Source organism: Pseudopodoces humilis, chromosome 6 (assembly GCF_049639895.1).
Source record: "Pseudopodoces humilis isolate 2021_Gansu_Grassland_sample_001 chromosome 6, ASM4963989v1, whole genome shotgun sequence".
NCBI classification, from domain to species: Eukaryota; Metazoa; Chordata; class Aves; order Passeriformes; family Paridae; genus Pseudopodoces; species Pseudopodoces humilis.
This window is the reverse complement of record NC_142205.1, coordinates 14,136,887-14,160,398: the sequence shown is the minus strand read 5'-3', so window position 1 is coordinate 14,160,398 and position 23,512 is coordinate 14,136,887. Positions and strand designations below refer to the sequence as shown.

The following is a 23,512-nucleotide window of genomic DNA, read 5'->3' as shown; positions in this document are numbered from 1 at the left end:
AGTGATTCCAAACAAACCACTCCCATGTCACTCAACTCTTGCTGAAGATTAGATTTAAAGAATTCTTTTTCTGACCTGAAATTCTCAGTTACAATTCTTTCCTTTTGTTCTCTGTATTACCGTATCTCTTTACAGTAGGGTCCCACCCCGCTAAGACCTGCATTTTGCTTTATCTAGTTTTGTTACTTTCTGTTTTCAAAAATCAAAGCTGTATTTGTTCTCAGCTTCCAGTGGCTCATACAGTTTTCTTTCCTCTTTTCCACTGGGAAAAAAAAAAAGAAAAAAGATCAGCATGAAACCCTCAGTTTAAGCAGAAGCATAAAGCAAAGGTTTCTTCTGTTTTGAAATAAACATTTAAAAAAGGACAGAATTCTGCATTAAAAAAAAAGGAAGATTGGGATATTTTTTCATTATAAAACACCTATGCTGGGGGTGGTTTCATACAACAGCTTCAGATTTTTGCCCTGCAGTCACAGGAATACATTGCAGGAATACATTGGTTTGCCTTAGCCTGGAGCTAGCAGACACAAGGATCCTCTTCGAGTGCATCCAAGAAAGAAGAAAGGCAGCTGTGCCATGTAACACATGCACAAAGCTTTGCTGCTACAGACATATTGTGACATTCATTTTTCTTGCATGAACAAAATCCTGTCCAGTTACTGCTATCACCTCATGATGGATGTTCATATGGCTTTATTTCCAGAACTGGGGAAGTTTTTCTTCTGAAAACAATAGGCTCAGTGTGTAAGTGATAAGCACTTAAAGTATAATTGGTAATTATTTGCTATGATAATTATACACCACAGTGGCAATAGCTCAAAACTGAATAATCCACCACAAGTGAACACAAAGGCAAGTAGATGCTACCATAGTAAAGGATGCAGGGATGTTCTGTATTGAGGTACTAGATGAGGCAGAGAAGGAAAATTCTTCCATTCCTTCATAGTGGTCTTCCTCCCAAGGAAATAGTAAAATGGGAAAGGGAGGTATTCCACCTTTCCAAGTAAGTTCTCTGAATTATTTTCTTAAATTTTTCCACTTGATCTCTTGAGATAATGGGACTGTTCAAAGACACCAGTGAATAGGGGGCATGCTTCACAGACCTCACTCCTTCATTCCTCTCCATCTTTTCTCACCTTTCCAAATTTTCTCAGCTTTTATCATCTCTTTTTTTCAGGGGGAAAAAAAATGGAAAGTGACTGGCATCTCTAAAAGGAAAAGGAGTCCAATGACTTTTGTTTTCACTCAAGGCCATCAGTCTTAAACTGCCCTTCTGCACCATGTCTTCAATTCTCAGGTACCAGGGAAGAGCCAGTGCAACAGACTCATTGGACCAATATTTGCTCTGTGCTTGCCCAGAACCTTTTGAGACCTATTTTGTCTTTGTCTAGTTGGGATCTAGCAAGAGGGAAAATACTAAAATCTACTGACAAAACACTTCCAGCCTATTCCAATAATCTGGCCAGAATCATCAAAAGTGAGAGGTGAAGATCCTGGTGCTGCAGAGATCCCATTTGCCAGTAAGGGAGCCAGCCCAGCAGGGCTGGGGTCTCATTAGGCTGCCTTTGAGATTTTCCAGCATTCTCCTTCTGTAAAATGCACACCTAGAAGGCAGGTGAATAACCTGTCTAATTGCAAAGCAAGGCCAGACTCTGGCTGCTACAGAAAGGGATGCCCGCTCTCCACTCCAAGCATCGGACCCTGTGCTTCTGAGCAAGTCACTCAGTTTTGGGGGGCAAAGAGTGCAAATCTTATCTAGAAAAGCAATTGCTGGGTTGCAATTTGGTTGGGAAAAAACTGTTTTCGAGGCACAGAGAGTCCTACGATAGCCACTAGATGGCAACGGGTGCCTGCCAGGTAGGCTGCGGGCACGGTGCGCACAGGCAGGCGCGGGCAGCATCCATCTCCTGCCGCTGGAGCGCCCCGAGCCTGGGCCAGGTGGGACAGGAGCCACACGTGCTCCACAGAGGAGCAAGGCAGGGCTGGCGTGCCGTGGTCCTGGGGCCGCCACTCCTGAACAGGCCGAGCCACCCACCTGCCGGCTCCTCCTGAGCTGCTGCTCTGCACAGCACAGGCAGGATTCACCACTTTGAGCAAAAACACCTTCCTTCAGCTCTGCATCCATGAGAATGCTGGGTAGCACACCATGCAGAAGTCCAAATCCACCCAGCGTTTTGTCTCCAGATGCAATATTAAATTCTATATAATACGGGTCTATAGGCACATCAAACTTCTTCAGGAACAGTGTATTTAACATTTTTTTTCTCAAGTGTAATGAGTTAGATTTGGTGGTTTAATAGAAGCCATCCATCCCATTCCAATTCCATTCTGTTTCCTTGCTTAGGTCCTTCTCATTTCTCTCATTCTCCAGCCCCCTCTTCCTAGCACTTTTCCAGTCTAATTCCCACCATCCTCACTTCTCATTTGACCTGTCTTTCACTGCCCAATGTCCATTTGTTCCCGTCCATGCACTTCAATTCTCTCACAGGATCCCTCTCAGACCTCAGTTCTCCCTTTCCACTTGTCCTTTCCCTTTCCCTTTCCCTTCCCCTCATCAGTTTGTTGTATAACCTTGAATCACATATAATATGACCTCTCCCTCTGCTCTTGTCCTTCCTTTATTTCTTAAAAAGTCCTTTCTTCAGCTCCATTCCTACCCCCTCTCAGTCTTCTTGGCATGACCAAGAGCTTGAGTGGATGAAAGAAGTACATGGATATACTGACATTGAACCAGGTTAGACTTTACCCAGAGTAGCTCTACCTGTACTAGCTTCTGCGGGTCTATATGGTGAGAGAAGTTGTGCAAATATCAAATAAAGCAATCATAATCCCCTATTCCTTAGCCATCCTTATTCCTCATTTCTTTCTGTTAACTCTGATGTGTCTGGAGAAGTTTTGGACTTCCAGGATGCAGGAAACAAGAACTGGGACAGACTCAATATTAAAAAGCAGCTGAGCCAGAAGTTGGGAAAATAAAGCCTGTTCTTCAAGGAAATTTTTGAACACTCTCTGCCTCTCGGAGAAAAAGCACAGGATTTTTCTGTCAGCTGGGGGCCAGAAGCTGGGGCACATGACAAGGGATACGTATCTAAGCGAGTTACAGCCAGTAACAACCCATTATATCCATAAATTTGTCTTATCATGAGTCTCAGAATCAAGACTTTCTGAAAAGCAGTTTATTCAAAGCAAGAGTATGGCAGTGCCATGCTCACAAGTACCACTACCACATACCATGTCCAAAGGGCTGGGGCTGTTGGAACAAAACAATGCACAGATCCCTGCCATGACATTGATTTGTCTTTTCAGTTCCACAGCTGCTAGACTTGCCTCCTTCTCACTGAAAGGATCTCACTATCTCATTATCCAGGTGTTCTGATATTTAAAATAGCCTCTGTAAAAGCAGCCATTACCTTATATCAAAGCAGGTGCCTGAGCTGCCTGGGACTGCCTCTGAAGTCACCATGAGGAAAGGAGCCCAGGAGCTGTAGTGGTGCACCTGGCTATATGCAGGCCAAGGAGCAAGGCATTTGGGGTTGGAAGGTGGAAGTTCTTCCATACCCTCCACAGACTGCAGGATGTGCATTCTGCCCTCCAGCATGCTGCTGCTCTTCCAGAGCCTGCCAACAGCTCAGGGTCAACATTCAGGTCTTTATGCTTGCAGAGGTTTGTTGCAGTTAGATGGTGAGGAGACACTAAGATCAATTCACTTCAAGCCTGTGAAAGAAGTATTATTGTACATGAAGGTCCTTTGCCTGTGGGGGATTTCTGTTCCCTGCATGATAACTATGGGTAAAGTCAGAGGTATGGGTATCCAAGACTGATCCATAGACATATGTACCATCTGTGTTTGGAATGTTCAGTCAGCCAGACCAAACCACCACAACAGTGCAAACATCTTGGACTACAACAGCTTTGTCACTTATTTTGCAGAAGACTATACTGCAGACATCTTTTTGAAGCTATAAATCATAACAATTCATTTTACTGAATTGTATTTCCTGATGAGGGAACATATCTGGTGCAAAACAATCTTTGACAGAGAGGTGTTGCACAAAGTGTACAGTGTGTGAAAGAAATAGAGACACATCTGAAGTCCTCCAGAGGTATGAAAGGAGAGTAGATAGCAACATTTTTGACCAAAGCCTGTGTTTTAATGCTTCCTACAGGCAGCAGTTTACTATGGTCCTGTACAGGGTTTGAAACCTAAGAGTACATGGATAAAAGCATGTTAATCAGCTCTCATGAAATACAGATTATGCTATAAAGCACCAGAAGGTCACACCACAGAGTACCCTCCTTCCAAAGCAGGGAGACCAGAAAGCTCTCATTTGTCCTGCCAAAAATAACCTCATCCAGAGTGCAGGATATCACAGTTTGCCATCTTGGAAATTTTCCTTCCAGACAGCACTCCTCTACTCCGTTTCACTGGCAGGCATATGTCTGCATCCTTTAGTTGTGAAAAACCTGGAAAAATAAAAGGCTTTTCTTGGTTTTCCAAAGAATCTATAACTGATGTTTTGTCCACCTACATTTCTGTCCATCTCTCATCACAAGAGTTTTCCACTAAGTCACAGGAATCCTTTAGTACTGGGTACTTTTCCAACCTTCTCATTTACACTCGCTCATGTAATGGGTAGGGTACAAACTGCTTTAGTCTTATTACATGTTTTTATTTGTCATCTCTCACCTGCTCTAAATTTTTTATTTTCTATTAGGTAAATCCAAAACCATGTCTAGAAAAAATTCTAGAAATAGATACCTCTATGACAGGAATACCCTAAGAACCTATTCAGGAGACAACCTAAAACTTAGAATATCTAAAATTAGGCAAAAAAAAAAACAAAAAAACAAAAAAAAAAACTAATGAAGAAAGAAATTACGAAGGGACAGAATTTAGCATCATAAGGAAAAGACAGGGTGCTTATTTGTAGTCACCCACAACCAACATTCTCAAAGTCTCTTTCCTTTAAGAAACTCAGAAAATATGAACAATACCTGTATTGCCTGCAGACAACTTGTGTCACGTTTGATTTTCTGGTTTGTAATTTTCAGGCAGCCAATTAAATCTGCAGGTGTACTGAACAAAACAGAGTCACTGATTTATTTGTGAAGTTTATGTAAGTATTTTTATTCTCAGCAAGCCAAAAGAATTAGTGATTTAATGTAAAAGCTGTGTTTGGATGAAACATATAGTCACTGTACATACAAAATCATTGCCAGCGGAAACAACTCACACAGTGAACCTGCTAATTGCTCTAACTTCATAAACTCAGCCCTGGATCCAAGGTCTCCATGCTCAAGCTGCTTGGCTTGGCTGCTCCACCACAGGCAAAGCCAAGGCTGTGAGCTCGCAAGGCAGCTGCAGGCACAGACCACAGTCACACAGTGTGTAGAGCTGGGGGTCTTCTCTCCACCAGAGCCGTCACAATGCCCCCAGAGAGGGGGGTCCCTTCAAAGGACAGAGTCTCACACGGAGTGAGACTCTTGGTCCAAAAAATCTGCCTGGCTTTCTTCTCTGCTGGGCAGCACAAGGGGCACTCCTGGGCCCAGAGCCATCACTCGGTGCAGCTGCTGGTGCTCTTACACCTCTGATTGCCCTTCCAGCAGAGGAAGTCACATAGGCCTGGGTCCACAGCAGGATGGATACTCCATAAGTCTCATCTCCACAACACACCATGTTTGAGACGCTAGAGTCAGTACAGGAGCTCCGGAGTCAGGTCTGCTCCTCAAAGCAGCATCCCAATGGCCAGCACTACATGCAGGAGGCTGCCCAAAACACACACAGAAATACCACATCCTACCTCCATGGTTTAGGCTTCCTATTCAGTGTGAGGAGGATGTGAGACAAACAAGTCCTTGATCTCAAATTCTGAAATTTTTGAGTAATCGGTGACCTGTGTAAATTTATAACTGATACATCCCATGTGCTCACAGATTTTAGCTTTGGCGGGTGTCTACTCCTGATATGAATAATAAAGAGAGAGAAATATTAATATAAAATTACTATTGACTTGCTATCAATAAAGAGGTGACTCTTAGACAAAGAGGTAAAATCACTTTAGAAATGTAAACAATGCCAGTACCCTGAGAGGCTCACTTGATTTACCTAAGCACCAGAAGCAATAAAAATATTTAAATGTTACTCCAATGCAGTCATTGATTTAGTTACCAAGTTAGTCCATCATACGTGAAAAGTGAGCTCAACTACTTCAAACAAAACATAGGAGAAGCTATTATTTCTATACAAGTGGAAGAGCAGTGGTGAAGGAAACCTGGACTTCATATGATGTTTTACCAAATAAACATCAAATGATTAATCTGTGGTAGAGTTCTTAAAAGCCTAGAGACTTGCACACAGCAAATTCATCTACTGTAATATGGTGAATAGTCATTAAAATGTTCTACTAAATAATAAGGAAAAAATCAGAAAAAGTAGAGATACTGTATGGATGACTAACACATACAGGATATAAGTATTTTGATCCGTTTCTACTTCAAGTTTTCTATCAGGCACTACAAATAAAACAGATCGAAAGCTAAATACAGGGTCTACAAAAGCTTTACTTAATGACTGTGAGAAACACCTGGCCATTTGCATATGTGTGTTTGGTTTTTGTTAGTAAAACAAGCTAATCTCATCCAGGTTGTATTGCTCTCCTACAGACAACTACATCAGAAAATAAGGAATATATAGCCATTTACATCTTTAGTAGGAAACCTAGCATAGAAATAAGGAGAGAGTCAAAGAGAAGATCTACTTCAAAAAGTACTATTTCAAAAAGTAGTAGATCTACTTCAAAAAGTGGTGCCTGAAGGCAATTGTGGGACAAGGCTCTCAGTGTGTACAGAACTTGTTGCCTCCTGGCACCAAGCATCAGAGACAACCATGCAGCTTCACTCCTTCCTGAGAGCATATTGTGGTTAGACAGCCCATATGTATTTTCCTTTTCAAGGTCTTGAAAGGAGGGATAATTCAGGAGAAACTGCCGTGCAGTAAAATGAAATGTTGGTAGGTTTATTTTCATGCTTGGTACTCTGCATGCCAAGCCTTCACTTGTTAGTGTAAAGATGAAGTAACAAGAAGGAGATTTGGGTTGATTTTCCCAGAAACATCATCTCTGAGCAATAAAACTGAGAGGAATTGTGTATATACACAACCAGAAAAATTCAAGCATTCTTTTTGGTTTGGTTGTAAACTCCTGCAGGAGTGTTTTTGTTTGAGCCTCCCAGCCCTAAAGAACATGGGCTTTTCCCCATATAAGGAATGAAGGGGATCATAAAGCAGCTATTAAAACCTACTCAGCTAATTTGCTAAAAAGTTATCACATTAGTGAGAATAAAGTTCTCATTGTCAGCATTATATTTGCACATATTCAGTTGAATTCTAAAAATCATTCAAATTTTTCTCTTAATTGTAGAAAGTATATTCTTCTCTCACTCAAGTCTGGAAACATCTTACAGCTGACATCTCAGCAGCAACACAAGGTCCTGATGTCAACTGCAAAAAGCAATTTGAAGACTGTAGCAGTTACTTTTATGAGGTCCTTCATGAAATACACGGAGAAATCTTGACAGTAATGTGATTTAGAGACGTACAGCTCTCACCTATTGTGTAGTTACAGTTACATTTGTTGGAAATAAATTATTATTCAAGAAATAGTAAAAACCTGTTCAAAAGCACATGACCTAAGATTTTCCTGCAAAACCAGGAAGTTGTCCAGGATATGTTTACATGCCTTTGTTGCACAGCCAGAGAGCAGCACAGCTGAGGTAAAAGCCATGAAAGAAATCTTCCCCATTACCAACAAGGGATAAAAATTCCTTATAGAAGGAAGCACTGTTTGCACCACTGCCATCTTCCACCTAAGTCCCTGGAAGACCCAGCAGGAGACTCAGCAAGGATTTGCATCGTTCTGAGTATACCAGGAGGCAAACTAGTTTGGGGAGACAGCATGTGTCTAGAAAAAAAATCTCCTCCAATAAGGTATGGCAAAAGTAATACCTACCACCATGCAGGCGCTGGGAGGTGCTGCCAAGAGGGCTACAGTGTGTGGTAGCCCCTGGCCATGAAACTCTTTGGCCTGCCTCAGAACTGAGAAGAGTTTGGAAGGCAGAAGTGGTACTGTGCTAGCTTGGCTGTGCCCCAGAACTGGCACATGGAGATTACACCACTAATTATTTTCCTATACTGGGCAAATCCTACCCTGAAGGAAAAGTTATAACGTTTCCTTTTCCCAGTGCAATGTACTCCCACACAGGGGATCATCTGGGTCTTTTTATACAACGTTACATATTATGTAGAAAGTCTGTGCTCTTTAAAAAGGCTTTTCTAAGGTTTTGCAGCCACATTTCCTTGTGCTTTCACATGTGATAAAACGGCTTTCACAAGCTGCCCGTGTGCAGAGCATACCTTTCCCCATTTCATCGCCCCACATGTCAGACGCAGTGCTTCTGTGGAAGGGCTGCCTCTCTCTCACCTGGCAAACAGAACTGCTCAGGTGGCTGAGAGAAGCCACCTCACGCTGCAGCCAGGCAGGCTCCCCTCCCGCCGTGCAGCTCACGCCGTGGTTTGTCCCTGGACTCCGGGCAGCGGAGCTGTGCGAGGCACCCGTGTCTCGGCACGTTCTTGCCCTGACCGCCCGAGCCCCGCTGCCACGGGCAGCCGGGCAGTGCGGGACCGAGAGCAGCCCCGAGGGCCGGGCAGTGAGGCCAGGCCGCCTCTAGGTGGGGCAGCCCGGCCACCGGCAGCGCCGGGACGGCTCCGCCGCTGCGAGCGGGAGAGCGGAGCGGCCGGACCCGGGACAGGGAGCCGGGGCGCTCCAGTGGGCGCGGGGAGAGGCAGCTGTGGGGCACGGCGGGTTTGGGCTTTCCCCCGCTGAAATGTAATACACGTCTGTGAAACGGCGGATCCGTGTGTTATGGCACATCACGGTGTATTAGGGCTTGTGGCTGCGTCCAGACGGCGAGGAATGGGAGGTGCGGAGCCCTTGTCAAGGGTGGAGGCAAGGTGGGAATCGTGCCCCCTCAGACGTCCCCGTTCCAGGCGCTGCCCTGCCTCCCGACCGCGCTCATCATGTCCACTCCGAGCCTTTTCAGCGAAGAGAGTTTGTACTCGGTTTCCCCCTGCGGCCCCCGCACGCCGTGGCCGAGCAGCCCGTGCCCTCCGCTGCAGCCCCGGGGGCGGCCCGGAGCGGCTGCCAGCCCTGCGCCAGGGAGGCCAGCGCCGTGCACTGCCCGGCCGCCGCTCTCCCCCAGCCCTCCCTCCCGCTGCCCGTCTCCTCGGCGGGGATGGGGGCCGGGCGAGCCGGGACCACCCAGCTGGCCCCCGGCAGCCACGGCCTCGGCACGCCGGCCCTGCCCGGCCTCCCGCCGCCGCTCCTCTGCGCCTTACCCCCGCTGCCGCTCACTCTCCTCTCGGCCTCTTCCCCAGGCATTTCCTCCGCCAAACAGAGGTTTTCTGATCAAAAAGAGGGTGCAGAGATCGCCCGAGTGGCGGAGGAGAAAAAAAAAAATAAGAAAGAAAAAGAGAAAATGAGGTGTATGTGTGGGGGTGCTGAGTAAATTAGCAAAGAATTACAGCCACTATCAACCATGAGCAGGTATTTTCAACAGCTTGGGTACGAAATTCTGTAAATCGGGGTCTTCGTGTGCTGGAAGTCGCTGTGCCGGAGCACGGCGGGAGGCTGCACCGGGAGAGTCTCGTCCTCCTCGCCGCTGCTCGCCGGCCCCCAGCAGCCGCCCGCTTTCCTCGCTCTCGGCCGCACCTGAGCAGAGCCCGACAAAAGAGGCTCCCTGTCCGGAGCTCCCCGTCTCCGCCGTGCTCCGAGCCCCCTTCCGGCCGTCAACCCAAACCACGACTCCCACGACCAGCACCTCCAGCCTGTCCCCTTGGAAAAGCGGAGCCCTTCCTCTGTCCCCGCGTCTGAGGCCACTCATCTCTTCTGACATCCCAAATTTCATCTCTTGGCCGTTAAGCAGCCTTTAAAATACTCTTACAAGGCACCCTTCCTTGCCCCCTATATATCTTCTCATAAGTGGATTTCTAGCAGCTTCCTAGATGCTTCTTTTTTACCTCCAACTCTAAAAAATTCCCTTTTGGATATTTTCTTAGTGTATTGTGACACCGAAGTCTACGGTGGCAAAGTGATGGTTTTTCTAGGGAAAACTTAGATAAAAGATGAGTCCAAGGAAGGTTATTAAAATGATCTGGGTCTATTCAGAAAGATAAAGACAGTACCCGCTTAGTCATGCAGAGGTGCTCTCCAGCTTCGTGCTGTGTATGAAAGAGTGATTATTTATTTTATTGATTTATTTTAGAGGTAAAAAATATGATTGAAAACATTTAATTCGTGTCAGAGTCGTTGATAATCAATTATTGTCGCTTTGTAGTCTACTGCAAACAGACGTTCATCTCTGTGAGATCAAGGAGGGAGGTGTTGGCAGTGGCCGCACGCCTGTGGAGAAGCTCGGTGACACACAGGGAATGTAGTTCATGGAGAAAAGAGGGTTTGCGGTTATCTTTCATATATGCTTTATCTCCTTATGTTGCCACGTTCTCCCAGCACAAAACATCCATGTTCGTGAAGCACAAGCGTTTCGTTTCTCGCGTAACTGCTGGATACCCTTACCGGTATTTTTGTTAGCTCCCAGTAATACCAGTAATATTTGAAAAAGAGAAAAGCATGATGCTTGGGGGCATATTGTGGTTTTGACAGCGAGTCGCATATATGCAATTCACATGCGAGTAATAGTTTCCAAAGCCTTCCTGTGTAGGGCCGTTTTCTTTTAGGGAAAGCGTCGTTTAGGGAAAAGAGTTTAATCTGCGAGAAATTGCTTTCCTAATACGGGCTTTATAAGCCCCATGGACAGAAGACCGCACTTAATATAAACCCGACCATGTTTTTGAGCAAACGCAATGGTGAAAAGCGCATTTTTCAAAACCGGTCGAGGCTGATTTGCGTTTACCCCGACAGCGCGGGCGGCCGGGGGCTTGGGCGCTCACCCCGCCGCACGTACAGCCCCGCACCGGCACGGCCCCCAACAGACTCAAAAAATGAGAGTTCCGATGCTGTTCCCCAGCGGCACGCAGCAATGCACGCCAGACCGTGGCGTTGGTCCCGTCCCCGCGACTGTTCCCGTCGGGACCGGACCTTTCCCCGGCTCCAGGCTGCAGCGCTCTGCTGAGGCGCGGCGAGGAGGAAACACCCGAAACACATCTGAACTACGATCCCGCACTCTCCAGGTGGAAGCCGCCGCTTTCTGCCATGGAGAGGGACCGTCCCTTCGAGGGTCTCCTCGGCCGGGGCCGGCGCGAGCGCCCCGCGGGCCGCAAGGGGTTAAGAGGAGGCGCGCCCCGGCGCGCGTCCCGCGGAGCCTCTTCGTCCCGCGGCGGGAGCCAATGGGCGGGCGGGCCGCGCGGGGGCTGCCCAATGGGAAGGCGCGGGGCCGGCGCTGTCAGGCGGCCGTGAGGGATGGCAGCGCCGCCGGCAGAAAAAGCGGAGGGCGGGCGGGGGCGGGACAGAGCGGGGCGGAGGCAGCGCCCGTGCCGCCAGGGACCCGCGGCGGCGCCCGGTGCAGCGCGGTGGCCCCGGTGGCCCCGGCCCTATGGGCGGGCGGGCCGGCAGTGGCGCAGAGAGGCTGGTCCCGCTGGCGCTCGCCCCCCCGGCGGCAGAACAGGGCCCGGCACCGGCGCGGCGGCGGCCGGCGATGCGGTCGCCCAGCTGAAGGCGCGGCGCGGTCCGCTGCTCGTCCGTGGGGCTTGCCCGTCGCCGGGCCATGTCCGTCCGCGGCGGCAACGCCCTGACGCCTTTTTCCATCCAAGCCATCCTCAACAAGAAGGAGGAGCGCGCCCGCCACGCGGCGGGGCGGGCGCCGCCCCCCGGGGGGGCCGGCGGCGGGCGGCTGTGCGGCCCCGCCGAGGACCCGCCGCTCCCCGCGCCCGCCGCCCGCGCCCCGGCCCTGCGAACGCCGGCGGGCTGGGACTCGGACTCCGCGCTCAGCGAGGACCCCGAGGGCGAGCGGCGCTCCGAGGAGGAGGGTGCCGGTGGCAGCGCCCGCCCCGCAGAAGCCACGGGCGGGGGGCGGCCGGCGGAGGAGGAGGCGCAGCCCCCGGAGGCGGCGGAGCGGGACACCGCCGGCCTCAGCGACAGCGAGATGTCGGCCGCCGTCTCAGGTAGGGGCGGCCCCGATGGCGGCTCCTCCGCACCCGCGCGAGGAGGGCGGGAGGGCTCCGGAGGGCTGGGAACGGGAGATGATCGCGGCTTTCCACCGGCTCCCCGCGGTTGTGCGACAGGCTCGTTTGTGCCGGGTGGGGGAAAAAGCCCGAAACGCGTCCCGCGGGGCGAGGGAGGGCGGATCGGGGAGGGCCTTTGGCCAGGCTGATCCCGCAGCCCGCCAGGGCGCCCGACGCTTAAAGGCGAGCGAGAAGCCCCAGCTGCCGGCGGCGGCTGTCCCGGCGACGGGACGGGCAGCGGCTTGGCGGGCTCTCCGCTCGCCCCGTCGCTGCGGACTGGCCGCACGGAGCGCGCCTGGCCGCCCGTGCGCCGCTATCCCGGTGCCTGCCTGCCCTGACCGCCATGCTCTCGCCCTGCCCGCAGATCGCAGCCCCCCGGAGGAAGAGGACGGAGCGGGCAAGTGCGGGAATCTGCTGCCGGTGGAGGAGGAGGCGGCGGCGGCTCCGAAACCGCGGAAGAAGCGCTCTCGCGCAGCCTTTTCCCACGCGCAGGTCTTCGAGCTGGAGCGGCGCTTCAACCACCAGCGATACTTGTCGGGGCCCGAGCGGGCCGACCTGGCCGCCTCGCTGAAGCTCACCGAGACGCAGGTGAAGATCTGGTTTCAGAACCGGCGCTACAAGACCAAGCGGCGGCAGATGGCCGCCGACCTCCTGGCAGCCGCCCCCGCCGCCAAGAAGGTGGCCGTCAAGGTGCTGGTGCGCGACGACCAGAGACAGTACCACCCTGGCGAGGTGCTGCGGCCGCCCTCGCTGCTCTCCCTCCAGCCATCCTACTACTACCCCTACTACTGCCTTCCCGGGTGGGCTCTGTCCACCTGCGCCGCAGCCGCCGGCACCCAGTGAGAGGCACACATACACACCCCCCTGGCCCCGACACCCCCAGCATACACACTGGCAGCCAGGAAACCCATCTTCCCTCTGCCACCCCCCCATCCATCAGTCCATCCGTTCAGCTTCTCAAGTCCAGAGCCTCAGCTGCAGCTCTCAGTGCCTCGGACAGTATTTATTATTATTTTATTGTTATTTTTATTATTAATATTTTTGGACGGTTTCTCACCCTCTCCTCTTTCAACACAGGACTTCTCGGCCACCCCCACCCTGACCCTCACCCCGTCCCCATTCCACCAGCCGAGGACTCTCGTGATTCAGCACAACTTGTTCATGGTATCCATGTTGTCAGTGTATCTGGTGTAGACTTTTTGTTTGTTTGTTTTATTTTGCTTCGGACTGGTAGAGACTCGATCTTGTGTGGAGAAAATGAGAGAGAAAACAAAGGAGAGGAAAAAAAAGTACAACCCACAAAACCAAATGCAGCTCAAAAGCAGAGATCAAGGACTCCCTCAGTGGATTGTAAGGAAGATTTGTCGTCTGAGTCCTTGGTCTTCCAACTTGTTGCAAACTTAGTGTGCCTTGTATGGTGCTGAATGTATGGAAGCCTCTTTCAGGTCCCCCTGCTCTTGTAGCCCATGTTATTCCTGTGCTCCATGATCCCTGGCAAAGGATAAATATGTCACAAAAGGGTGAGGCTTATATTGAAACTCCTGACTTCTTGTTTTCTTTTTTTCCTGAGATCTTTCCGTGTTCGGGGAGGGAGGAGTTATGGATTTTTCGCACTTTCCAGATGTATTAAAGTTGTTGTTATTTTTATATTCAATGTGAATATTTCTAGTCAGGCTTTTTAAAAAATCGATGTAACAGGAAACTTTAATACCATCAGTGCCTTTTACAGTTTTTCTGCAGAGCTCTCCTCCAGGGGTGGGGATTTCTGATCTGCTCAGCAATGTAATTACGGTCTCTTTCTTCCAAGGTAGCTCATTGCTTTTTTTTTCCCCTTCTATTTTTTCCCCCCTCCATTTCTCTTTTAATGGCACTGTGCACTCAACTAGATTATTTACTTCAAATGAATTGTGAATGTTTGTAAGCTACCCGCTGTACTTGTTTTGTTGTTGTTTTTTTAATTTATAAACTTTAGTTTAACACTTACCTCTGCTGCTTGTGTCGTTCCTGAGAGCAGACATGGATTTCTCCAGTGATATTTTTTCCCTGCAGCAGACCTCACAGCTCAGACCACATCCCTCCGTTTCCCACTTGCACGGTGAGGATCGTGGGGCCTGGTGGAGATCTGGGCCGCCTTACCCGGCTGCACCGGTCAGCGCTGATGTCCGTTCCCTCTGTGGGAGGCGGAGGGGACCCAGGAGCTCTGTCCGGGCGCCTTAGTCCCTTCTTTGGTAACGCTTTTCCCGGATGGAGTGATCCCCGTGTGCCGGAGAGCCGGGATCACTGGCTGAATTTACGGGTGCTGGTAGCGGTGAGGACGCAGCGCAGTCGGAGGAGCCACTAGGACCTCGAAATGCTTTTCCCGGTCGATGGCGGCCTCACCGTGCAGGCTGCGCCCCCCTCTATCCCGGCCGTGTTTGTTTAAAACCTTGGCGGATCCTGGGGAAAGTGCGTGGGTCGGTGGATTGTTTTCTCTCTGCTAGAATGTGGCAGAGAGACCGGGGGCACGGGCACAGGATTGGGTTGCAAGAGGGGGCCGGCGACCTCGACGAAACTGCCCAGGCCGCGACACAGCCGCGATAGCCACTTGGGGCGGCCTCCCTCCTTGCACTGAATCTTCTCCAAGCCTCTGCTGCGAGCCCGGGCCCTCGGCGCGGTGCTGGCGGCTCTTCCCCGCCGTCAGCTGCAGTCCTCGGGCGTGTCGGCCGAAGGGGAGGGCAGGCTGTCGTGGGATGGGCAGCTTCACCCGGGGGGCCGAGGCCGGGCAGTGGCTCTCGGAGGCTCCGGACCCGGTGATGGCTGCAGCTGTTTCTCTGCCCCGATGGAGCTCTGCCCGGACCACGCTCACAGGCGGCCGCGTTGCCTGGGCGCCGCTGATTCCTCATCACTGCCGGCTTCTTTCCTTTCCCGCTGGTTCGCACGGGCTTTCGCTGCTGCTCCCGGGCGTGGAGTGGTTCGCAGGAAGCCCCTGCTGCCCCATCGCTTCCCGGCCGCTATGCTTGCAAGCCGCCCCAAGGTGCAGCCGGACTGTTTCCCTGTCAGCCCCTCGCTCCGGCCCTCCCTTGCTGTTATTTCGCTTTCCCCAGGCTCGGGCACCCCGCAGATTAGATGTCTCCCGGCTGGCACCTCTAGCAGCACTCGGCGGCAGTGGTTGCCCGTGGGCTGCCCCAGTCCCAGCACGGGCTGGGGACGAGCTCTCTGTTCCCAAAGCCGACAGCCGTCGTGACACCGGGGGAAATGCTTAGGGTTTGGTTTTGCTCTGCCGGGCGCGTCAGCAGTCCTGCAGCCGAAAAGCGTGCTCCAGATGTAGCAGTCCCTTGGCAGATACGGGAAGACTGACATTTATTTGGCCCGATCCCGAAGTTCCTCGCCCTTTCTTATTTTTATTTTTATTTTTCTTTTGGTAACTATTTTCTTCCGATATTCCCAGCACTTTACTTTCTGGAAAACCGAAGCTTTTGGACGGCAGAATCTGGACCCCCGTGCACTTAGGGAGGTAAAGAGATGCCACTGCTGCCCTGCAGTTTGCCTTCTCCTGGCCCCTGGGGACGTTTCTCTGCCTGCAGCCCCGTACAAGACACCGAGCCGCTGACTATGTCACGTTCGATGGTACCCCCACACCAGAGGAGGTTTTGTCCCCGGCGAGGGCAGCTTTTGGCAAAGCCGGCTGTGGTCCCTATCGGGCCCCCTGTCCGAGGGAGCAGACTATTGCTAAGACTAATTTTCTTTCCCTTTAGGTCATCGTGTTGAATTATTTTGATTAGTGCTTGCTAACCGATGTAGTGCTCCAGGGAACCTCCTGATATAAAAGGAAAGTGATGGTTATTAGAGATTCCTTGGGTTGTAACACTGGGTAAAAGAGAGAATAAAGTGTCAAACTATTTTCTTATGAGCCAGGTAAAACTAATGTGCATTTTACTCGAGATAGAAGTTGCTGGAAAAGCTGATCCGAGTAAAGTTGTCCGCAATTTTAGTACTGGTGTTTAATATCGAACATTTATGCATTGACGTATTATGCATCTTCTTTTGATGTTGACAAAATCTGGTATTTGAGAAACGTCAGTATTTGATATTGGGAAAATTTAATCGATAATTTAATGGATTTTTTCTGGAATTTGAGGCGTTTCTATTCCTGTTTTTACTTATAATTTTGATTTTTGAAATATAAACTCTCTGCATCCTTTCTTTTCTTTATGGTAAAATCCCCAGTAACATGCGTGTAACTGTACCGAGGCCAAAGGAATTACTCTGTATTTTTGGCGTTTAAGTCATCAGCAAAACCTGGGCTTTAACATGCTCTCTTCACACATCCTCAAACACACATTCAGCTCATCAGCACATACACGGCTGCTACGTAAAAATAATCTCCCTAACGACGTGTCCCAATTTCGGCCTCTCACAAACCCCGAATTGCACAGGGGCCGTGGGAATCATTTTCCATCTGACCATGGGCAAGCTGTAGTCTTAAAAGAAAATTCTTGCAAAGACAAGGGGGAGAGGGGGGAAATACCGCAGCTCCAAGAAATTCGATTGTTGAAATGTAATGTAAATTGTGTATATCTTTGCATATGTCTCCATTGGCGCTTGTGTTTGTGTATTAAACAATCGCACAGGCGCAGAGTCCAACTCTGCAGCCGGGAGGCTGCCTATATTTAGCTACGTCCCGCTCGCTCGCAGTGTAATAAAACAGGAAACCACGTTGATTTTCCCCCATTCCTCACATACACACTCACACAAACACACTCAGGTAGAAATCAGAGACACTTTCCCGGGAGGAGGAGGAGCAGCAGCAGAAGATACCGGGGCACAGACAGCACCCCCCCCCCCCCGGCAGTGCAGCACCTGCCCAGCCTCCCAGGGGCTCCCGGGAGCAGAGGCCAAAGGTGGCCCGAGGTTAAGGGCCTCTCCCCGGCAGGCCTTGGCAGGCTTTTTTCCGCTCCGTTTCTCCTGTCAGTGGGACGGCGACGCGCCCCGAGAGCGGCCCCGGGCCGGGCCCGCGGGGGATCCCGGCCGCCTTTCCAGCGGCTCTCCCGGGTGTGCAGCACCAAACCAGCGGGGCAGCCGCTCCTCTGGGGCGGCTCCGAAGACAAAGATGGGGTCCTCCTCCAGGCGACCAGAAAGCCAGAGCCCGCGGCCCCTGGAGATCCAGGGCACTGCCAGTAGTGTCTCCATAGAGCAGCCTGGCTCTTCCCGAGGTGATGGGAAAAATAAAGGGCAGGTCTTTTTGTCCCGGACACATAATCGGGGATATTACCTCTCCGAACCTTTCCGAAAGCCGCAAGAAAGTGGACCGCTCCTTCGCGTTCTCCGCTGCTGCGGGGGAAAAACGTGATTAACTGGGAGCAAAATGAACCAGGGAGAAAGCAAATGACGCCTTTCCCAAGCTGGTGTCACAGCGGTCAGTGCCGGGACACCGCATGGCTCCGGGACAGACAGCGCTCCCTCCTCCGGTGGGCCAGCAGACTCTGCCCGGGAGCCCCGCTGCCTCCTGCGGCACCCCGCACCGCTCTGTGCCCGGGCAGCCGCACTAACCCGCACCCCGGCTGGCCGGCTCTCTGCCGAGGGACCGCGGGAGAGGAGGGACTCTAACCCGCAGGTGGGGCTTGCCGTTTTCCTAGAACATGTTTAATATCCGTGGTGTTGGGTTTTTGTTTTTTGGGTTTTTTGTTTGCTTGTTTGTTTGTTTTTGTGTGATGGGTTTGTTTTTTTGAGTTTTCTTTGGTTTGGCTTCTGTGGGGTTTTGGGGTTTTTTCTTGGGTTTAGTTCTCTGCGGGTTTTTTTTGTTTTTTTGTTTTTTTGTTTTTTGTTTTTTTTAAGGGAGGGATGGAGTGGAGAGAGAGGGCGAGTTCACGCCCGGGCCGGCTCGGGAGGAGGGTGTCGTGGTGACTGGAGCAGGCCAGGGACAAGGGCTGTCCTCCTCCACCCACAGCCGCAGACACCTCCCTGGCTCCCTCCTAGACAGGTCCTACGGCCCACAGAGGAAAACCCTGGCAAAGGATGAGGGGTTTGGCTCCTCGGTCCGAGGCCCTTGGGGTGGCAGAAGGACCATCTCTGGCTCTTTCTCCGGTGTTCCACCAAGCCTGTTGATCCATTCCAGAGTCACTAGACGTGTTTGGCATCCCAAGTGATGCTGGCGATACTCAGGGTGATCCTTGAAAAAAATTAGAGTGGGGAGTGGTGGCTGCAGAGCTGCAGTTTAAGATGTTTTGTGGTTCTCAGGTGCTTCTGTGGGTTCTTGTCTAAAACCTGACTCGGTAGTAAAGAGTCCACGGCTTGGGATCCCGAAGGACACGAATGGCAGCCAGCAACACATCCCCTGCTGAAACAGAAACTAGCCAGGGAAGTCTCTCCCGAAGCAGTGGGTCGGCGCTGGGAGAGACAGAAAGGGGCGCAGAAGGCGACCCGCGGGGACTACCTGACATCTACAGAGGGATGCAAGTAGCCAGCAGGACTGGTGAACCATGTCCTTCCCACCAGAGTAGGGACATAGCTAATAACAATAACAATAACAATAAAAAAAAAACAGGTTAAAATGCTTGTAGGTATTTTAAACATTTTTTTCTTTATTGAAAAAAAAGAAGAAAAAAAAAAGGAAAAAAATAAAAGAAATATGAGAGCTAGGAAGGCCACACACAGCCTTTTCATGCACGGCCGATTGACAAGTAAAACAGTGCTTCCACACCGAACAAGAATGGTAGAAAACCATAAAACTGTTGGAAAGGAAAAGACGGGTCTGATGTTCAGCTTTCCGGGTCTGGAGGGTATCAGCGTGCGAGCAGGGGAGCCGGCGGGGGGCAGAGGGGCTGCGGGGGGGTGGCCGCCAGGCTGGGGCCGGCGCTGGGGCGAGCACCCACGGGACAGGAGCCGCTGCTCGGGGCGGGGGCGCGGGTTACGGCGTTGCTTCCTAAATTGCTCCGTGGGGAAAGCAAATCCTGCAGGCAGTGACGGCTCTGAAAAATCCTCTGTCCGCTGCTTCAGAGCCCGACTCTGCCTGTCGGCTCCGGCGGTCTGAGGACCCCGCTCGGCACCGGTGATCCCCTCTCCGTTAAAGTCGTCCGACGCGGAAGCCCCACTGCTTGTCTCCCGGGTCGGGGTAAATCACTTTGCCCACGAATCTGCGCCGCGCTTAAACTGGCCAGAGAAACACTTTGTGTCGCAAAGGACTCGAGTGATAATTAGGGATGAAATGCGCGTGGAGAGGACTAATATTATTTTTGGCTTGTGCGGGAATAATACAGATTTGCGAACTGTACGAATAAAGTTGGGTAGGCTGGAAGGGGAGGGAAGGCGGTTCTGCCGGCTGTCGGCAGAACTAGGACTCGGTGGTGGGGTTTGTGCCGGGCTCCTCTGCTCAGGAGCGGAAAGAGAGGGACAGGTCGGTTTTGGGACTTGCCTTTAGGCACTCGACTGCCATACCGGGGGGCGGCAGGGGAGTGGCGGGGTGCGCAGCCCTCAAGGCACACCCGAGAAGCCACGGGGACATTTTCCTTCTTGTCGTGCGCGGATTTACCGAGGTGGAGGCATTGCCACTCTGCTCTGCACGGTAGCACAGTGCTTCCAAATGACCACGTAAGACAACTAGTCTTTACTTGGCTTATTAATAATAATAAAAATAACAATAAAAATAATATTAATAGACGATTTGCGGTTCTCTTTATTCAGTTAAGAATGAAAAACGGTGGCAAAGGGGAAATTTCTATGGACATGCTACATTTTCCCAGAGACCAGAACAAGAAAAGAACACATGTGCTCATTCGCTGGTTATAAACCCCACTCTGCAGGAGTGCAGACTGTGATTTTGTCAAGCAACTGTGAAGGCTCCTTTAATTTGTCTGAAATTTTACTAACTTCCCGGATTAAAAAAAAATCAAAGTCTGGAAGAAGCAGACGGGTTTTCTCGGTCTTTGAGGAGAGCTTTTCTTTACTGCTGCACAGATTCACTGTCACTGCAAAGTTGTGTTTAGGTGTCCATGTCAGGTCATGGCTCGTGGGAACACAATAACATAGTTTTACCCAAAATACCTCCAAAAGATACTGAAATAACCACTTCGTTTTTGCGAACAAACTATTTCACTAAAAAGGAACAGAAACGAAGGTGCGAGGAAAAAAAAAAAATCTATCGCAAGTCCTCTCTACGGGGCGAACTTTAAAAGGAAAACCCCGACATTTTTCATCTTGGAAAACAATATATGCAAGATTTGCAACATGGAAACTACTTGTAAACCCATCTTGCCTTGGGAAGAATGTTGTTTTCAGTGGGGTGGCAAAGCCCTCGGCCAGGCAGGCGCGGCGGAGGTGAGCGGGGTGCGGCGGCTGCTGGAGAGTGCCGAGGGGCCGGGTCCGCTGCACCCGCTCGGCACCGGGGGAGCGGCTCCCAGGACATCCCCTCATACCAAGGACAGGAGCAGCTACGGGGGATGCAGCGTGTGCCTGGCAGAAGACATATTCCAGAAGGTCTCCCCATCTTTTCTGTCCTGCACCTCCGGGAGGTGCCTGCTGTCTGTTCGGGACAACCTCCCATGGCTGCTGCATCCCTCCCGGCTCTCTGCTTCTTGCCTCCCACTCCCTGCAAAACTTTCTGTGACTGATCGCTGTCACCTCGCCATGAGCAGGGCCATGCAAGCCCTCGGCAGGGCTCTCGTCACCGGCCGTAGCGGACAGCGGGGCGGGAGCTCCCGGCGGCCCGGCCCCGGCAGCGCATCAGTCCCAGCGCCTCTCCCGAGCCCTGCCAGTGCCCCGCGGGGCTGCTCTCGGCCTCCCACGGCCCGGCAGGGAGGCTCTTCTCAATGCCAGGCCTGTGTATTTGTAGTCTGATTTCGCACGTCAAGGATAATTTCTTCATACAACTTAATGGACACAGCTTGACATCCATAATGATCGCTAATCATTCAAATTATTTTTGCTAGCGCCCAGACATGTTCCAGTTGTTGTGATAGATCGCGTTTCACCCATAATGACCGACAATTACCATTTCTAATTCGCCGGCTTTTGACACCTAAATCCACCCACCATATGTGGCTGAAACGCGCCGGGCTCGGCGGCGAGGCCCTGATGACATTTGCAGCGAGCCCCTCTCCTCTGAGCGGGGCACCTGGGATGCCACCCACTCCCTGGACCCCGGCCCTTCCCCGAGCCCGGCTGCTCGCCACCGCAAGCCCCCGGACGGCAGCTCCGCGGCCGTGGGTGTGCGTGGGGCGGGCCTGCGGGGACCGGAGCGAGTCCCACGCGGAGCAGCCGAGCCCTTCTCTCCCCGCTCCCATTCGGGGCAGCCGGGCTGTGCTCGCCCCCGAGGCGCTTACACACCTCAGAGGAATCCCAGATGGAAAGCTGCTTAATCCAGGAGCAAGGGCCGTCCTTGCGGGCCGCTCCCTTCCCGCTGCTCTTATCACCATCGCGGCCAGGGAAATCCGAGCGTATTTGTGCTTCGATCTTCCACGACCCACGGCCTTGAACTGTCCTCTGTGGGAGAGACAGCAAAGCGTGAGGGGGAGGTTCAGCTGCCTTTCAGGGCGCGCAGTGCCTTTCAATTGCTTCTGCCACGTTTCGTGGGGTATTTACCTGCGCAGTTCCCCGAGAACTAGATGCACACGATGTAAGGTGTCTCTGTGGGACCCTGTGCAGCCAATGGGAGCAGAATCGGCAGCTCCGGGCCTCCGTCCCAGCCCCAGCGCCAGTCACCCGGCGCGGCCCGGCCGTGGGGCACCCACACGCTCCGCGGACAGATGCACCCTGTACCGGGTGTCGTTTGGCGAAAATGAAGTGTGAGAATTCACCCTAGCTGATTTCTTTGGGGTTGTTTGGTTTTATTTGTTTTTTGTTTGTTTGTTTAGTTGTGTTTGGTTTTCGTTTTGGTTTTTGTTATTGTGATTAAACGAAAAAAGCCGCTGATGTTTGACTTTAATTCCCGCACGAGAGAAGCGCCACCGCAATGTCTGTGGCACACCATTTCTGCCCAAGTGGTGCAAGGCAGAAACTCCACGTTTCTACAGAGCAGCAGGCATCGTCTCCGTCTTAAATTCTAAGTATTTCTGCTGCACTAACGTTTGACTAGTCACATGAAACATTTCCTTCGTCAGGAATAACTGCCTGTGGATATCCCTGTCACAGTTGCAAGGAGGGGTAGATAGGGAGCAAAGTCGGATCCTGAGGCTGTTCTACTCTGCCCCACATTGGTTCCAGTGCTCCCTGACGCCCAATAAACAGAGTGACAGAGAAGCCCGGACAGGGCCACGAGGCACGCGTGTTTCCAGCGGGACAGACAGGCGGTTGGTGATTACCGGGATGAACACATCGGGGGATTACCCGGGCCTTCTCAGTACCCCTGGTGAAATGAGTTCCCAGGCTGTTCCCCGCGAGTGCTTCTACAAAATCCACTCCTGAACTCGTTCCTCCGATGGGCACTGACACCGCGACTGCCGGCCCCGGCTGGCGAGACAGGGATGCGGACGCGGGCACCGCCGAGCCACAGCGGCCGGACTCCGGCTCGGTGTGGCGAGAGGGAACTGTCATCGTCGGGAAAGTGCTGAATCCGGCCTGGCAGCCTCCCGGCACCGCCCCGGCCCCGCTGCACCTTCCACGGCAGCAAAGCGGCCACGCGAAGGGCAAACACACCGATCCCCGCTTTGGACACGGCAAACACACTGACCCCCGCTTTGGACACGGCAAACACACTGACCCCCGCTTTGGACAGGTGCAGGAAATGGGTTCTCAAAGCCTTTTTAACTGAGCAAGTGCAAGGATTTAGCGTTCCATATACTTTAAAATAAAGACTAGAGGGATTGCCTGTCTGAGGTTTCTCGCTCCCGAGGAGGTATTTTGATGAGGAGGTTTATTTCTAGTTCAACTTCCAAGGCATGTCTGAGGTGTTATTGCACTTTCCCTAAGAATTAAACAAAATACTTTCTCAGCCCCCGAATTTGAGGTAAAGATGATGGAAAAAAAAAAAAAAAAATCACCGGCCCAGTACTTACTAAAAAAACAGAGCAACAGAGTGTCAGCAGGTACAGCCTGACTGCCGGGAGTGGGACTGAAACAGCCCTCCTCAGGCGGGGCCAAGCACACCTCCGGGGGACCCCGTAGTTCCAAGACTGGGGGTCCGAACAGCATCATGCAAAGGAATAGCCCCACGTCCCTCGCTGGAAGCGGGACTGGGGCTCAGGTGCTCGGTAGTACTAAGGAAGTAATGAACGACAGCCCAGTAAGAATCCCTCAAATTCAGGAGAACAGTAATTCCTAATGACCTTCTCTTGCTTTGGACATACAGGTTTGATTAAACGGTCTTTA

At 51.7% G+C, this 23,512-nt stretch overlaps 1 protein-coding gene across 1 annotated transcript; it reads left to right on the top strand.

Moving 5' to 3' along the window:
• The first annotated feature begins 11,775 nt into the window (after positions 1 to 11,775).
• NKX3-2 (NK3 homeobox 2) lies at positions 11,776 to 14,155 on the top strand. Its single transcript, XM_088056633.1, has 2 exons — positions 11,776 to 12,172; positions 12,597 to 14,155. Exons 1-2 carry the CDS (start codon positions 11,776 to 11,778, stop codon positions 13,073 to 13,075), a joined length of 876 nt encoding a protein of 291 aa, XP_087912759.1. The 3' UTR covers positions 13,076 to 14,155.
• Positions 14,156 to 23,512: the final 9,357 nt, after the last annotated feature.